The sequence below is a fragment of the Perognathus longimembris genome, chromosome 2 (assembly GCF_023159225.1).
Source record: "Perognathus longimembris pacificus isolate PPM17 chromosome 2, ASM2315922v1, whole genome shotgun sequence".
In the NCBI taxonomy this organism is placed as follows: domain Eukaryota; kingdom Metazoa; phylum Chordata; class Mammalia; order Rodentia; family Heteromyidae; genus Perognathus; species Perognathus longimembris.
In genome coordinates, this window is record NC_063162.1 from 38,708,139 (window position 1) to 38,727,176 (window position 19,038).

Sequence of the window (19,038 nt, forward strand, 5' to 3'; positions counted from 1 at the left end):
CCTAGAAAAGTGGATCCGTTACTAGAAAGATACCTTGATATCTAGGAAAAGTCAAACAAGGAGAGACAATCCAAAATAATTCTTTATCTGTTAAAGAAATGGAATAACTAATAACCTTCGGTAATAGAAAACAGCAGTTCCAGATGGATTCAATAGTAACTTCTATCATTTCAGAAGGAAATTAGGTGAATTTTCTACAAAAAAAAAATGAAACAAGGTAATAATTCTTAAGTCATTCTAGGAAAGCATCATTACCCTAATACTAAAACTAGGCAAAGACATTAGGAGAAAGGAAAAAGTTATGTGAATGACTAAAGTGGTAGCCTAACAAATGTAAATAAAATGTAAATGTAAATTAAACCCCAGTATCATCCAAAAAGAAAAGAAAACTGTAAGCCAATATTGTATTCATATTTTATAAATCAACATCTCTCACTAATGTCTCTCAAATGTTCATTAACATTATGTTGAATTCCTCAACACTACATTGACAAATCAAGTCCAAAAGTGTATTAAAAAAATCATCATATACCTTTGAGAAGTGAGATTTATTCCAAATATGTAGGGGTAGTTCAACATTCAAAACTCAATTCATTGGTACATTGCATCTATAGGCTAAAGAAAAAATATATATGATCTTATCAATAGATGCAAGAAAAACATTTGACAAAATTCAGCACTCACTCATTATTAAAAATTCTCAGCAGGCTGGGCACTGGTGGCTCATACCTATAATCCTAGCTCCTCAGGAGGCTGCCCAAGCAGGAAAGCTGTGAGATTCTTATCTCCAATTAACTAGCAGAAAATTGGAAGTAACACTGTGGCTCCAAGTGTTAGAGTGTATTAGAGCTCTAGCCTTGCGTGAAAAGGCTCAAGGACAGTGCCCAGGCCCTGAGTTCAAGCTCCACAACCAAAATAAATTAATAATTTTTTTAAAAAATCTCATCAGACTGAAAATGGAGAGGGTCTTAAAAAATCCTTAGCTAATTAATATCTTTCTTAGTTGGGAGAAACTATATTGTTCTAAGATCATAAAGTAAAGGTGTCTCCTCATTTTACTCCTACTACTGGAATTTATAGTGACTGTCTTTATTCACAGATTCAGAAAAATACCAAAAGACTGACAAAATTAAATTATTAAACTCTTAGAACTATTTGGCAACTAAAGCAAAGTCGTAGTTGCTTTTTATGGGCCAGCAATGAGCAACTACAATTTGAAATTAAAATGCAACATTCCTTATACCTGTATTTCTCCCCCTTCCCGGTCCCCCCTCCTCTCTCTTCCCTTTCCCTCTCTCTGGAAAAGAATATAGAGGTTATTTTATTTTAAACAAAACAACACTTCTGGAAGAAAATCTAGTAACTTTGGAGTTGGTAGTGAATTTTTAGATAAAACATCATAGGTATGAGCACAAAAGACAATTTTAAGGAGGATTCATCCCATTACAATTAAAAGTATGTTTTCTGAAAGACACTGTTAAAGAATAAAAGGACAAGCCAAATACTTGAAGAAAATTTTGCAAATTATATTTCTAATAAAGGACTTACATTCCAATTATATAAAGCATGTTCAACACTAAATAACTCAATTTAAAAATAAAAACAAAACATGTACTTCACAAAAGACGATGTATGACAAAAAAGGAAGCTTAATAGTATATATCCATGGGGAATTTCAAGTTAAAACAATAAAATAATAGTCCACACATCAGAATTGCTGAAATCCAAAAGAATGATAATACAAAGTGCTGACAAAAATATGGATAAACAGGAACTAATATACATTGCTTGGGGAAATGCTAATTAAAAAAAAACCCTGAAAAGTGGTTAACTATTTCTCACAGAGCTAAATAGTCTTATCAAATGAACCAGAAATCAATGTTCATTAATCAATTATCTCTAACTATCTCTCTGTAAAAGATGTTAATAGCCAGAGCAAGTCCAGGTATGAGGTCCAGCTGGAGGAAAATGGGAGTTCTCTGTATTTTTACTCAATTCTTCTGCAAACCTAAAACTGCTCTAGAAAATAACGTGCGTGGAGTTTTAAAAAGGTAAATCTGGTACAAATTCTACAAAACACATCTTACATGGATAAAACCATACATATGGGAAGCAAAGAGGCTATTTATTTTCTATTGTGAATTCAGTGCCCAACAGAAAGCTTGGTACAACAGGTACCACACAGGATTTGGGTAAAATACATTTAGGAATAATAAAATACATTTAGGAATAAATGCAAGGTCTAATATACACATGCACACATACAATGTCTGATAGTGAGATAAAAACAAATCCCAGAAGGGTTTTACATAAAAGTGGTGACAAACAATGAGTATAAACCACATTCAATCTTTCTTAGATAAACAAGTAAGAGAAGGATGGACAAAAAGATCAATTTAATCTAAGCCACTTAGACAGAAGGGGTGGCATATTTGAGTTACAGCATGTGAATAACTTCTGTAATATTTGTGGCATCCTATAAGAAAGCTGGACTAAGAGAAAGAAATGTGTGAAAAACTATAATCATTCTGGAATTTCATAAATTAAACAAGCATCTGGAGAAATAAGCCTTGTATTGTGAAAGTAAACTACATGATTACATATTGGTAAGGAAGAAAATCCTGAAAGGGGAGGAGGGGAAATCCTTATGGAATGGCTGGAAGGCAAGTAAGTCTCAGTCTTCCACTCACATGATAGGTCACCCTCTATTAACTCTTAAAATCAGACACTCATCAGTACTGTAAGGCAGAAATGTCAGATCAAGGATTTCCATGCTGGGGCTGCATACAGTAACAGATTATGAATCTAGCACCAGAACCACAAAGTAAAGTGACATAGCGTAGTTAGCTGGCTCCTACAAATATGAAGGACAGCAACCACCAAAAGCTTTTTCCTTATTTTTTTTTCATTGTCTGATAGGCAAGTAAACTACATGCCCAGACCACCAATAGCTTCTTATCTACCTAATGATTTATAAGCTATCAAGTTATTAGTTTCTTCTCATTGACCCTTGAGGATCTGTTTTAAAAGCTATCATTTCCTATTCTACTTTTACACTGATCAAAAATCAGCAATCACTGTATAATACGTAATGCAATATGGAATCATTTTTTTTTTTCACATCTCACTGACAAAAGCCAAGAAAACAGTGGTGATATCATGTCATGGTCAGGTGATGATCTGAGTGCTCTTAGTTTCTGTTAGTGAAGTATAAACTGGCCTAGACTACCAAAAAGAAGATGGGGTTGTCCTCAGATATTTAACATATTTTATGCATGCACCACTTTGGTGTGCACAAGGGGTTCTGGGAACAGGGCTATCTTCATCCACTCAGTCTTTAGAATAATGTTAAGTGTAGTGTAACCACTGTCCTACAAGCACCACTTTCAGCTGGGAACAGCCTGTGCCTTTGAGGTCAGTGAGCATGATATAAAAAGACACCGTGGATTATTTATGCATAAAGACAGTAATAAATATGCATGGAGCCCTAAAGCATTGTGAAAAAGTACTTTGTGTGAATTAAGTTACAAGACCCTGGAGGAAATTCATGCTATTCATAAACCTATTTTCCAGGTAAGAAAATGGAGATAGCCATCAATAGGCTTTAGTAATAGAAATTTGGGGTTCTCTTGATTTCTGTAGCCTTTTACCTTCAGTACTACTCTATGGCAATGAAGTGTTTACACACAAGTATAATCCCAATACTCAGAAGGCAGAAAAAGGAAAATCATATGCTCAAGGCCAGCCTGGGCTACATAGTAAAACTCTGTCTCAAAAAAATTACCTACCAAAAGATTGGGAGATTAGCTACCCAAAGATTGGTAGGTTGATATTAAATAAGTAAGATTTCTATGGGTTCGTTTAAAAAGGAGACAAGTTGGTTTTATTTGGTATTTAACTATGTTTGCTTTTTCAAAAACTGATCTTTGTTTTTGTAATTAAAAAATTATCTCAAAATGAAAACTAAAAGTGAACTAGTAAGAATAAGACTATGGCTACCTCCATATTGGTTATGAAATGGAGACCCAAAAAGATTTTTCAATTCTAGCCTGTAGGAATATGCTATGCTTTCAATATCCAAACAAAACTATCTGTTCTGGCTCAGTTCCAAATGTGAAAACAGTAAGCTTGTACACCTACCCCAAGAATTTTAATTATATCTGAGAAAATTCACATAAACACCAGATTAAGGCATTGCAGAATTGGAGTTATATAACCACATAAACTAGAATGTTGCATATGATCAAATGTACAATAAATGTCAGTATAAAACTTACACAAATAAAAAAATCCAAGAAAACAATGCTTTTCATTTAACTTATATTTTTCTTTCCTTGATTTTTTTCTTCATACATGCTCTTCTCTGAGATAACCAAAATCTTACAACAACCTACATTCAGACAAATATTATGACTTGGTTTTCTTTTTTTTTATTTTATTTTATTTTTTGGCAGGTCCTGGGCCTTGGACTCCGGCCCTGAGCACTGTCCCTGGCTTCCCCCCCCCACCCCCCCGACCCCACGCTCAAGGCTAGCACTCTGCCACCTGAGCCACAGCGCCCCTTCTGGCCGTTTTCCATATATGTGGTGCTGGGGAATCGAACCGAGAGCTTCATGTGTAGGAGGCAAGCGCTCTTGCCACTAGGCCATATTCCCAGCCCCTTGGTTTTCTTTTTTTTTTGTTTTGTATTGTTATTAGTCTCAAATTTGAGCCATGATATACTCATTGCTCTATAATTTTTCACTTAAAAATAGAGAACATTTTCCAGTTTATCATATGCAGTTCTCACTTGTTCTTAGATTGTCCTTATGATATAGTCCATGAAGTAGAAAAATAATAAATAACATATTTAAACAATCTTGTGAAGGCTCAAATTAGTTTGGTCCAATGTTCTTGTTTTTAAAAACATTGATAAAATATAAACATCCTTGCAAGTATATCCTTACACATTGATATTTTCATTTCAACAGAAGTTCCCAAAACTGGGTTTCTGAAGCAAATGCCAAGCATATTTTTATTTTGTTTCAATGGATAAATAGTGTGCTTAACTTTACTATCAAAAACTGCACAAATTTACACATGAGTTGGCCAAGATAGAAATGCATATCCTCAAAACTCTAAGAAATATCATTATTTTATTTTTTCAATCTGGTAGATGCTACCAAGTGGAAATGAGGCATAGTCTTTATAACTTGGAAAAATAGTGTCTTTTCCCTTGTGTATAAGCAAATTTGTTCTCCCTCTTTTTTTGTGAGGTGACTAGTCATATCCCATAACTATTGTTGCCCTTTTCTTCACATTGTGTATCAATTCACTGCACATTAGAAAGATAATATCTTGTCATGTTACTATAATTTTTTCCTAACTGTTAACTCTTGTTTGTTTGTGGTACTGGAGATTAAACTTCGAGCCTTGTGCTTGCTAGACAAATTCTCTAGCGCTTATGCCATATCCTCTCCTTTTTACTGATTTCAAATGTGATGTCATTTGCTATACTGCTAGCTAATGCTTTGTACAAACTAATAAAAAGAATACATCATTGAAATTGGAGCTGTTAGAAACATTGAGTGGTACTTTGTTGCTTTATGCAAGCAATCTTCAGAGTTTATCAGCTACCTATTATAAGCAAGAAGAATAGAGACACCCTTTATATTATTATAAGAGGGCTCTATCAATAGTCTGCATCACTTTAAAGGAAATGTTGGACAGATTCATGTATAGTAAGTAGGGAGAAGAGGACGTTTAGGCAAAAGAATCTAATGTTCTTTTTGCAAAGGAGAATGTCCAAGAACAGTACCTTCCTTACCAAGATAATAAACAGCAGAAGTGCATATTATTAACATGCATTAGCAAAGATGTTACATACACAGTAAAGCATTAGAGGATTTGCACCTTTCTTTAAAGATGACTCTTAGAGAAATTCATTTCATTTTCCCAGGGTACAGAGTCACAATGAGAGCCAAAGAAAACACTGAGACATATTCCTACCATATTCTTAACACATTTGCAAAAGTCTTATATGTCTATAGCTGTCTTAAGTATAATTATTTTTGAAGGTTTTTAAGGATCAAAATAACTTCAACACAATACCACGGAAGAACTGTGTTAAAGTCATTTTGTGTTGAAATTATGTTGGCAAATTCTACCCAACTTCCATGTCTCCTTTTGCTCAGTAGTGATCAATTGAACAACAAATATACTAGAATTTACCAAAAACAAAACAAAAACAAATATGCTAGAATCTACATATAAGCACAAAAGTAGTGACAAACATAAATATGACCTCTAGGAGCACACTGCCCAGTTAGTCCTCCCTAGGAGACAAGAGTAAATGAACCATTCCAATAAGATGTAGTGGACACCATGATAGCAAAATGTTCATGAAGTACTAAAATTCTATAAAAGACAAAGTGATTATCACCACCTACAGAAGGCTAGGAAGGCTGACTAGATGATAGCTGATATGTATAACATCTAGATCAATTGACAGGGTTAGAAAGTAAGAGAAAGATAGGAATGGCATGGAATAAGCTCACCTCTGATGGCTTGTAATCCTAGCTACTCAGGAGGTGAAATCTGAGCATCACAGTTTGAAGCCAGCCTGGGCATGAAAGTCTATGAGACTTGTATCTCCAATTAACCAGCAAAACAGCTGGAAGTGGAGCTGTGGCTCAATAGGTAGTGTGCTAGCCATGAGCAAAAAAGCTCAGGGACAATGTTTAGGCCTTAAGGACTGGCACCAAAAAAGAAGAAGAGGAGGAGGAAGAGAAGGAGGAAGAGGAGGAGGAGAAGAAGGGGGAAGGAGGAGGGAAGGAGGAGGAAGAGGAAGAAGGAGAAAGAGAAGGAGAAAAAGGAGAAGGAGAAGAAGAGGGGGGGTTCCGATAAGAGAAAGATTTCTAGAAAGACATAGAAGAAAAGCTTAGCCTAATCACTAACCCAAACACTAATCTGGGACCTAGTATTAAACCAATCCTTATCCTAACCCCATTTTTAATTCTAAGCCATTTTTAAATGAGTTTAAACCAAGAAATGGTATCCTATCTTTGTTTTATAAAGATGAAATAGAAGAGGTCTACTGAAAGATCTTACTATGGAAGCAAGGAGACAATTTGGGCAACTAGTTTAACAGTCCAGAAGAAACATGAAAAAGTCCAGAACCAATGCAGTGACAGAGAATTACAAAGAAAGGCTGAACTCAAAAGACATTTGTGGAATAGAATGGAAAGGATTTATACCTCATTACATGAGAAAGGAAAAAGGTCTCATTAATGACTCAGATTTCTAACTTGAGCACACAGAGTTCACTAACAGATAGAAGGGTTCTTCAGGAGCCCACATAAATAAGCACTAGGTATTTATTCAGTCCCTCCAAAATCTTCAACTTCTGGGCAAACTCACAACTTAAATTCAGTGACTGAGAGGTTCTGTAAAACACTATGTATGTAGTAGCTTGGACTAATAAACTAACCATAAATTAACTTTCAGAGCATGGAGAATCTTTATGCAGACAGAAATTGTATCAGGAAGAAATGCCATAATAGTAATTTCATCAAGTGCATATATATTTTGAATATTAGACTTAATATAACTATTTCAACTCAGCTAACAGCTCATTACACAATTTTTTCCCATGCCTCAAGAACTTTAGGCTCATCAGTAATACACATTAAGAAAGACGAAAGAAAGAAGGAGAGGGAAGAAGGGAGGGAAAGAAAGAGGAAAAGGGGAAGGAAGGAAGAAAGGAAGGAAGGAAGGAAGGAAGGAAGGAAGGAAGGAAGGAAGGAAGGAAGGAAGGAAGGCAGGCAGGCTCGCTCAAGGGAAACCTTAAATAGATCTCTACTTAATAAAGGATGGAAGTGAAGAGAGATTTTAATTATTGCTTATGTGCGTGCTCTGTTGGGTTTACTAGGCTAAGAGAGCCATTTCCTCACATATTTAATGTTTAATAAGATTAAAATTATGGACTAGCCATATAGTTTATTGTTAGAGCACTTGTGTAGCATGTCTAAGATCTCCACCATTGGGGGGAAAAAGATTAAGCCTATCATTTCTCAGCATTTTGGCTAAGATCAAGCATAGTATCTGTCCCTATAAAATATTATCCTTGATCTTAGGACAATATGTTAAATGGTTTTTTTGGAATAGGGAATTGATATAGGAGATTCATTCCATGCATTGACATCGTATTAATAGCACCTTTAGGAAAGGTGTACTACAAAAGAAAGGGGAAGGGGAAGGGAAAGGGAAAAGGAAGAAAGGAAAGGAAAGGAAAAAGGGAAAGGGAAAGGAGGGAGAGAAGGAGGGAGGGAAGGAAGGAATGAGGAAGGGAAAGAAAAAAGAGGAAGGGAAGGAGGAAAAGAATAAAAAGAGAAAGTTGAACAAAATCTCAATGAGATGTTTAAAAATCCAAATCTCTTAAATCAAATTTTAAAGGATATAAGCCTCAGCTCAGGTATTATTTACTCTTATTTGTCATACTTAGTTTCATGTACTGTAAAAAACAGAACATTTCCAAGAATAAATTAAAACACATACGTACTGATGCATCATGGCACACTAAGAAATCATGCAATGTGATCCTTATATTCTGAGATGAAGTAGGCATTATTACTACTCATTTTGCACATGATGAACTCAAATTGCACACCTTAATTCCATTATGAATCATATTTTCACCACTTGCATATCCTCTAACTGTGCATTTCTTCTGCTAGATCATGATCCTTGCCTTGGTGTTTCAATTGTTGACACAGACAAAACACAACAATAACCATTTCATTGGATAGGAGAGTAGACAAGACTCTTACTCAGAAACTAGGCCTTCTTCTGTATTTGACATTGGAACCTGAAACTCTGGTCTCTGTACCCCTCACAGACAGGTGGACCCTGGGATCACTAAGGGTGGAATCCATTTTGCTCCAGCTTCTATGCCTATCATCAAAATAATTAGTTGACCTTCTTGCTATAGCAGCATATGACTATCAAATACTAGCAACACTTTGCAAATGTAGTAGATGAGTACTTGCAAAGGTAGGCCATTTTGAATTGAATTTTTAATCATTCTAAATTTTTTTTAGTAAGTATAAGGATAGTTTATTTTACAAAAATGTACAAGACATATTTTCATCTTTTCACAACTATCTTTTCAGGATACAAATAGTGGAAAGGGAAAGAAAATTGAAGCAATCTATTCAATATGATGACTGACTGAACAGAGACCAAGAACAAAAAAACTTGGGAAGAGATAAAGAGAATCTCCCATGAGACCTCCAGGAGCTCTGTCACCCCATCCTCAACTTCTAACAACCAGACCAGAACAGAATAATCAATTATAAATTATACAAAAAATAACTCTGCATTGTTTCTAAGCCCCATAATCTCCACAATAGGTGGTGTATTATACTTTACAGTTAATTTGGCAAACCACTCTTACAATAAAAGGAGATATGTCTGTTGCTCCAAAATATTCATCCATCCAGAACCTTTATGTATTCATAAATTACTTTTATTAAATGAAAATTCCTTTGTACAATGGAATAAAAATAATAAAAAAGAATGATCTATACAAAGACAACTAGTTCTATACACAATAGGATATTAAGCACTTTCTAAATCCATGAAGAACGAAAAAGATACTTTGAGTATCAGTTTTCAATTATATACTTAATACTGCTACATACTTCTTCTGTAAAGGCTGGGATTACTATATGGTACATCTATCTCTATTATCCAAAAGGCAAAATTGCGGACTGGGAATATGGCCTAGTGGCAAGAGTGCTTGCCTCCTGTACATGAAGCCCTGGGTTCGATTCTCCAGCACCACATATCTAGAAAACGGCCAGATGTGGCGCTGTGGCTCAAGTGGCAGAGTGCTAGCTTTGAGCAAAAAGAAGCCAGGGACAGTGCTTAGGCCCTGATTCCATGGCCCAGGACTGGCAAAAAAAAAACAAACAAAAAAAAAAAAAACACAAAAGGCAAAATTGGCACCGGCTGGCCTTGAATTTGGGGGCTCAACAGATACTCTTACCTCAGCTTCCCGAGTAGCTGGGACTATCAGTGAATGCCACCCAACCCAGCTAGGCTTAAGAATTTTTAATACATATAAACAATTGATTACTTATATACTTCACAATCTGTCTTCACTGAGTATTCTTCAGATCCACACCTGAACCATAGCTTCTGCTACAACTTCATGAGGTACACCTGCCTTTTTGCTCTTTCTCTCTCAAAGCTGTTCAATCACTTACTTTCCATTCCCCTTCAACTAACAGCATAGCATGGAACAGCCTTAGACCTTCTCTTGGGAACCTCAGGAACACATTCCTGTGACTCGCTATAGAAATAGAAACCACTGAATGATGGAGTACATCACTGGTTTATTGGACTAAACAATGAAAGTTCACTGAGGCTTGACGTGGAGGTGCATACAAAGACAACTTGCATTCAGGAGACTGAGACAGGTGGATGGTTATGACTCTGAGGCCAGCCTGGGCTATACAATATCTGGTGTCAAATATATCTTGGATAAACAAGTTCAACTTTAAAAAAAAATTTCAACTCACTCCTTTTTCTAGTGAAGCTGCAGCCCAAGAGGTGACCAGATTCTGAGATGGCAGAGCAAGTGAGTTCACGGGTACCACTCTATCCATTATTCAAGCCAACAAGTATTCCAATCTGGAATCTTTGCGAAATCACAACTTGCACTGTCATCCTGAAGCCCAATTTATTCATATATACAACAAGGTGGGGGTAATTATGCTTATCCTATAGTTTACAGTAAGTATACAGCTTGTACTGGGAGAGGCAGGCAAAATCATGGCTATGATTACCAGGCAGTATAGTAGTTTTCATTACTATGTTACATGCATCCTCTCTATCTGGTTGGATTATCAACTTATTTAGAGTAAAAAAATCAAGACTCACTTTGTACCTAACAGGGAGCCATTGACATGATAGGAACAAAAAATATGTGGAACTGAAGACTACTCCTGAACCTGAATGTTATGATTTTCTTGTCATTTATTCAATCCTTCATTCCACAAACATCTGATAAGGATCTAATATGTGCCAAACTCGGTATTTGATTCTAAAGAACAAAGTTGTAGTCACAGAGCTTTTTTCCAGATCTTTAAGAACCATCATGGGAAAATACAGAAGCCCATCATGAAAGAGAAGTCTCTTATACAGACATTGATCTCAAGCCTATGGTTAAGAAGAATCTCGAACTGGGCATTGGTGGCTCATACTTATAATCCTAGCTACTCACAGGCTGAGATCTGAGGATTAGGTTTTATTGTAGTTCAAAGCCAACCAGGGCAGAAAAGGCTATGAGACTCTTATCTCCATTTAGCTACCAAAAAGCCTGAGAGCTCTGGGTCAAGTAGAATGCTAGCCTTAAGCATAGAAGCTAGGGACAACACACAGTCCCTGAGTTGAAGCCCAAGAATGAGCACACAAGGGGGAGAGAGAGAGAGAGAGAGAGAGAGAGAGAGAGAGAGAGAGAGAGAGAGAGAGAGAGAGAGAGGGAGGGAGGGAGGGAGGGAGGGAGGGAGGGAGGGAGGGAGGGAGGGAGGGAGGGAGGAGAGAGAGAGAGAGAGAGAGAGAGAGAGAGAGAGAGAGAGAGGAAACTCAAGCATCATACTTAGAATTTGGATTTCCCCTCAGAAGCTGCCTAGTACAGAAATGTAGCTAAATGCTACATGGGCAAAATAGTTACTGATGAATCACCACAGTTATCTTTAAAACACTTTAGGAAACAGCTTTTGCAGTTCAGCAGCACACAATTCTACATTGGCACTCAAATTGCCTTTGGTTTTGTCTCTTTCTCCTACCAGGCCATATCTAAAATGTCTGCAAGTGCCAATTTTTCAGTATTTCCTTTCCTTTAATATTATCTGAAAATGACATTAGCATCTCTAATCAAAGTAACACCAAAATAATTTATTTCATGTTTTATAGCTGTTACACTAAACATTATATCATTTCAACCCTGGTTATATCTACCATCTAATACTAGAGACCATTAATTCATAGAAAATAATTTCCATGTACTTAAAGCTGAAAATTTACATCTTCCATGGGATTGATTTCTCCTTGTCCATCCTTAGATAAATGGAAATTGATCTACACAGGATCTTCTCAAGAGGTGAATTTCAGGACGAATTCCTTGAAAAATATCAAAAGAAATGGTTCTACTTCAATGACATTAATCTCATGCTGTGGTCACACAAAAACGTGGCTAATTCATGAAAAAAATAATCTGTCTTTTTTGAATAGATATATCTAGAGAATCCCTTCTCTTCAACATAGTACTAAAATTCCTAGCCAGAGCAATTAGGCAAGAAAAAAATATAAAGGGGATCCAAATAGGAAAAGATGAAGTTAAACTTTCTCTCTTCACAGATGACATGATCCTATACCTAAAGAAGCACATTGACTATACTCCCAAGCTACTAGAGCTGATCCAAAACTTTGGCAAAGTTGCAGGATATAAAATAAACCCTCAGAAATCAAAGGCCTTTCTCTATGCTAATGACCCGAACGCCGAGGCTGAAATCAGGAAAGTAACTCCTTTTGCAATAGCCTCAAAAAACATAAAATACCTTGGAATAACCTTAAAGGAAGAAGTGAAAGACCTCTATGATGAGAACTTTAAAAACATGAAAAACTAAATTAAGGCAGAACTAAGAAAATGAAAAAACTCCCATGCTCCTGGATTGGGAGGATTAATATAATCAAAATGGCAATATTGCCAAAGGCTATCTACAAATTCAATGCAATACCCATTACTATCCCAACACAATTTTTTTTTTTTTTGCCAGTCCTGGAGCTTGGACTCAGGGCCTGAGCACTGTCCCTGGCTTCTTTTTGCTCAAGGCTAGCACTCTGCCACTTGAGCCACATCGCCACTTCTGGCCGTTTTCTATATATGTGGTGCTGGGGAATCGAACCCAGGGCTTCATGTATGCGAGGCAAGCACTCTTGCCACTAGGCCATATCCCCAGCCCCAACACAATTTTTTAATGAAATAGACAAAGCAATCCAGAAATTTATGTGGAACAATAAAAGACCCAGAATAGCAAAAACAATCCTAAGCAGAAAGAACAGTGCTGGAGGAATTACAATACCCAACTTCAAGCTGTATTATAAAGCTATAGTAATAAAAACAGCTTGGTATTGGCACCGGAATAGGACTGAAGACCAATGGAACAGAATTGAAGACCCAGAAATGAACCCACAGAACTATGCCTACTTAATCTTTGATAAAGGAGCTAAAAAAATAGGATGGAAGAAAGACAGCCTCTTTAACAAATGGTGTTGGCAAAACTGGTTCAACACATGCAAAAAACTAAAACTAGATCCTTACATATCACCCTGCACCAAAATCAATTCCAAATGGATCAAAGACCTCGGAATTAAAACAGACACCCTGAAAACACTAAAGGAAGAAGTAGGAGAAACACTTGGGCTCCTTGGCACAGGACGGAACTTCCTTAACAAAGACCCAGAAATGCAACAAATCAAAGAAAGGATGGAAAAATGAGACTGCATCAAACTGCAGAGCTTCTGCAGGGCAAAGGACATAGCTCACAAGATAAACAGAAAACCCACAGATTGGGAAAAGATCTTTACTGGCCATACAACAAACAAAGGCCTCATATCTAAAATATATGCATAACTAAAAAAATTACATTCCTCCAAAACAAAACCGCAAAGAACCAATAGCCCCATCAAAAAGTGGGCTAAAGACTTAAAAAGAGACTTCTCTGATGAGGAAATGAGAATGGCCAAGAGACATATGAAAAGGTGCTCTGCATCACTGGCCATAAAAGAAATGCAAATCAAAACAACATTGAGATTCCATCTCACCCCAGTAAGAATGTCCTATATCAAGAAAACTAACAATAACAAATGTTGGAGGGGATGTGGCCAAAAGGGAACCCTAATTCATTGTTGGGGGGAATGTAGACTGGTTCAGCCACTCTGGAAAGCGGTATGGAGATTCCTCTGAAGGCTAAACATAGAGCTCCCCTATGACTCAGCAGCCCCACTTCTGGGCATCTACCCAAAAGACCACAAACAAGAACACACTAAAGCCACCAGCAAAACAATGTTCATCACAGCACAATTTGTCGTAGTTAGAATTTGGAACCAACCCAGATGCCCCTCAGTAGACGAGTAAATCAGGAAAATGTGGTACATATACACAATGGAATTTTATGCCTCTATCAGAAAGAATGGCATTGCCCCATTTGTAAGGAAATGGAAGGACTACTAAGTGAAGTAAGCCAGACCCAAAGAAACATGGACTCTATGGTCTCCCTCATAGAGAATAATTAGCACAAGTTTAGGCTAGTCACAGCAGAGGATCACAAGAGCCCAATAGCTATACCCTTATGAACACAAAAGATGATGCTAAGTGAAATGAACTCCATGTTATGGAAATAACTGTTATATCACTGTTGTAATTACTTTCAACATGCCATGTGAAACCGTAGCTTCTATTATTGATGATCCTCTTGTATGCCCTTCCTGTGGTCATATCTTCACTATCTCTGTATCTTATCTGAGTACAATGGAAACTGTGTATACAGATATTAGAACTAGGAAACTGTAAGCGAATACCAAAATCAAGAGACACAGGGTAAAAAAAAAGTCAAACGATTACAAAAGCAATACTTGAAAAAATGTTTAGTGTAAATCTACTGAACAACTCATGGGGGAAAGGGAAAGAGAGGGGAGGAGGGAATGAGGGAGGAGGTAACAAACAGTACAAGAAATGTATCCAATGCCTAAAGTATGAAACTGTAACCGCTCTGTATATCAGTTTGACAATAAAAAAAGAAATGTACGCACTGCCTTATGTATGAAACTGTAACCCCTCTGTACATCACTTTAACAATAAACAAAAGAACAACAATTTTCAAAAATCTAGTGAAAAAACATAATTTGCTTACTTTCTAGCATTCTGTGACAAATGTCCAGATATACTGCAGCCCTGACTGTAGATTTTAGAAAAGCTTAACACATTTTTAGAGTCCAGTCAGGAGACAGATACCTAGTCCTCAAATAGCTGCTGTACTTAATTCTGGTTGAACTTTCTGTTTCTAACACCTAGGCATCAAATATTCAAGTGGGTTTAGGGCTTAGAGTTCAGCTTAGGGTTAGAATGCATCTTTGGCCTGTACAGGACCCTGGAGTTGATCCTTAGCACTCTTGGTATTAGAACTAGGAAACTGAAAGGGAATACCAAAATCGAGAGACACAGGGTAAAAAAGACAAATGACTACAAAAGCAATACTTGCAAAACTGTTTAGTGTAAATCAATTGAACAACTCATGGGGTGGGGAGGGAAAGGGAGATGGGAGAGGAGGGAATGAGGGAGGAGGTAACAAACAGTACAAGAAATGTATCCAATGCCTAACGTATGAAACTGTAACCTCTCTGTACATCAGTTTGACAATAACAATTTAAAAAAAAGAATAGCACAAGAACTAAAAGTTAGGAAGTTAAAAAAAGTTAGGAAGTAATTTAAGATATTGAAGATAATTTCGTATGTTGACACTGAATAAAAATGAAAAATTACTAATAAGGCTTCAGGCATTGCTCAAGTGATAGTCTATCCAGCAAACTCAGGGACCTGAGTTCAAACCCCTGTACCTCCCTATATTCTAGTTACTTTAGGATTAACTCAATAACCCACTGGCATTGGAATTTGCAAGATCTAAAGCTAGAGTTATATGAACAGCTCAGTGAATATACGCAGGGAATGTTACCTCAGGTCTGGCTGAGATCATTAGTAACTTGATCATTACAGAAGGATAAACTTAATGACAGTTTGAAGGAGTTATAACAAGGCTAAATGCTGAAGTAAACTTGATAAAGTGTTCAACCTCCAGAATCATCTGCAGGCAAAAGCATTTTCATCAAGTAGTCATCATCAATGTTCAAACAACATGCTGCTGTTTCATCAATATCAGAACTTAATTAAAAAACATACACATACCTTTTGTTAGCTAGAACTTCACCCAGCCTCCTGCTTGAGTTACATGCATTTCCTAGCACTACAATACATGTATGCAAACACTTTAAGCATTTAATAAAAACCACAAAGGAACAGATAATCAGGAAAGAAGTGAGTAATTGGAGATAACCAACATGTGGGGGAAATCTCTTAGAGTCCAGAGAAAACAGATTCTTCATTCATCACCCAAATATTATTTTAGGGTCACATAGCCTCACTTGGTTTATGAATCCATTATCACTGTAAGGGTTGGGTGGTTTAAGTAAGAAAAAAAAAGAAAAGGAAAAGTGGAGTACTAATATAACCACCTGCGCCACAAAAATGCAAACAAACACATAGTCCATGGCGTTTCCTTGGATTCCAAAACACACCACAGGGCTTTACGTTTTCTGAAGAATAGTGAAGCTCATTCCTGCTAAGGAACCTAAGAAGCACCACTGTGCAGATTCTGAGACCGATATTTATTTATACCTTAACAAAGAGAACAAGGAGAACCATGAAGAAGAACAGTCTCTTGATAGTCCAGACTACACTCACACATTCAACCCCACAGAGAACTGGTCCTCTAGGACCTGCTGGGTTCGAGATTGCACAGATTGCTTTGTCTCCAGCTACTTTTTGTTTCCAAACTGTGGCTTTATCTTTACATTCCCTTTCAATATAGAAGACTTGCTTCCTTTAAAGGAGGCATTGGTTTGAGCCCTGGTCAGCAGATTGTAAAGAAGTCCCAGAATCGCTAAAGCAGCAATCTTGAGTCCACCCAGAGGCTATCTCTCTCAGTCCTCCTACTAAAGCCTAGCCCAGCTGGTCTCCTCCTGGAAGAAGGTTTGATGTAATGCTGGGATGTGTCCTGGGGTGACTCTTCTTGCTGTCTAAGAGGAAGTGACCTCTTCCAAAATTACACAGGCAATACTCTTCTCAAAGAAGGAAAATGAAAACTTAGAATCAAGGTAGCAATCAAAACCAATTGAGTTGACCGAATGTACGGCTTCTTTGGTGGAAGACCTCTTGATTCCTTAGGGATGTTTAGAGATGACTACTAAAGGAAAGACATAAAGAACCCAAGTAAATTAATATTTCCAAGGCTACTCAAACATATATTGTAAAGAAATGCACAATTTCTCTTTCTCCTAAAATTGTGCAAGCACACAGGAAGGAAGGACGGAAGGAGGGAAGGAAGAAAGGAAAGAAGGGAGGAAGGAAGGAAGGAAGGAAGGAAGGAAGGAAGGAAGGAAGGAAGGAAGGAAGGGCTCCAAAAGGTATGTAAAAGAGAAATCTCACTCTTCCTCTCCCTCCAGCCAGGCCTCAAGCCCTCCTCCCCAGAACAACTGTTGTTTCTTGGGTCCCTTTCCAATAGGCAGGCTAAGCACATGTAAACATAAGCCTGTGTTGTAAACCGATTGTCCTCTGTTGCACACATAAAAGCAGCTCCAAAATTGCTATTTAACGCCTTGGAGTTTAAAGGTAACAATCTCCACGGGGCTGTCGGGTGGGAAGTCGATGTATGGGGAAGCTGTGGTTTGGCTCATCAAGCACCCGGATTTTGCTTGGTGTGTGCCTTAAGCGCTAGCCTTTAGAGGAATCTCAAGACAGGAGAAGGCGAAGCACCCACCCCAAGCTGCTAGGTGAAATCCCTCTGGCCCTGAGTGCTCTCACTTTTCGACTAGTCTTTAAAGCAGATAAACTTCTCCTTTCCACCAGCTCAAATAACCTGGACTTGTCTTTCAAAAGAAACACAGAGACACAGACACAGACACACAGACACACACACACAGAAACAGACAGAGACACAGAGACAGAGAGAGACACAGAGAAAGAGACAGAGAGAGACAGAAAGAGAAGGAAAAGAAGAAGAAAGTCAAACTCTAAAGATAGTTTTCAGAACCAGGGGATTTCCTCCCCGCCAAACGTGCAGGCTCTGTCTGGGTCACGTCCTTCGCCTGGGTTCAGCCCCGCAAGGAGGTAGGGGTAAAGGGGTGCGAGACCATAACACCGACGCCCAAAGATAGGAGACAAGGCGGAGGAGTACTGAGCCTTGCATCCGGATTTATTTCCTAAACAAATGAACAAATGTTTCCAAGCAAAACTCTGAAACCCTGAAGTCCTCCCCCCACCCCACCTCCCACTATTTCCTCGGGATGCCGGATTCTGAGGCAGATCGTGAACCCACACCTCTTGCCTGGGGACTAAAACTTCAATTTGGGGGCCTGGGAGCGGCGGGTCACACAAGATCAGCAGGAATTGAGTCCCGATCCCCTGCTTTGGCCACACCACCCGACCCCCCCCCCTCCCCCGCCCACACACACGCACACACACACAACCCTACTCCCTAAGAGGACAGGGCTCAGAGTAGCGATCGTGTGTCCCCAGACTCCCGGAACCCTATCCAGGGGCTGCGGGCGCGCCTAAGGTCCCCGCGCCCCCAGACAGGAGGAAGCCACAGGTAGGGGGGCGGCGCGGCGCTCACCTGTGCTGGAGGGGTGTCCTCGGCGCCCGCGGGAGACCAGGAGGTGGAGGAGGCCATGTTGTGGGGCCGCGGCGATCGCGGCGGCGGCAGCTGCTGCTCCTCCAGAAACTCGGCTCTCCGCCCCCGTCCCGCTGCTCCTGCCCCTCCACGCGCGTTCGTCTTCTTGGGCAAAACTTCGGCGGCGGCTCCCGATCGCTCAGCGCCGCACGGCGCCGCCCGCCCCGCGCCGCGCCTCCTCCCCCTGCCGCGTCCCCGGCGCCCGCCAGGTGCCCGCGCCACCGGTGCACAAGGGGGCGGGCCCGCTTAGAACGGGGCGCGGCGGTCGATCGGGGACCGGGATGCGCCCTGGCCCGCTCCCCGCCGGCCTACTGGGCCAGCACTGGGGGCTCGGCACCGCAGCCGAGGGGCGGAGAGTTAGGGGGAAGGGGTGGCCTCAGGTTGGTGGGGGAGAGCGGAGGGCACTCCGGGCACACACACCTGGGGCGAATCCGGTTTCCTCCTACCCGCTCGCTGCTGCATTAAATTCCATTATAATCGCCAGAGCCAC

The 19,038-nt window shown here is 39.0% G+C and overlaps 1 protein-coding gene and 1 pseudogene across 4 annotated transcripts in view; one reads left to right on the forward strand and one right to left on the reverse strand.

Moving 5' to 3' along the window:
* Nucleotides 1-18,679, reverse strand: part of Ank3 (ankyrin 3) — a 526,258-nt gene extending 507,579 nt beyond the window's left edge. For all 4 annotated transcript variants that reach the window (XM_048338833.1, XM_048338830.1, XM_048338829.1 and 1 more), the window contains exon 1: nt 18,492-18,679. In XM_048338833.1, coding sequence (XP_048194790.1) covers nt 18,492-18,548 — 57 coding nt within the window. In that variant the 5' untranslated portion in view covers nt 18,549-18,679. The remainder of the gene's footprint in view (nt 1-18,491) is intronic.
* On the forward strand, nt 8,044-8,218 carry LOC125347485 (annotated as a pseudogene).
* Nucleotides 18,680-19,038: the final 359 nt, after the last annotated feature.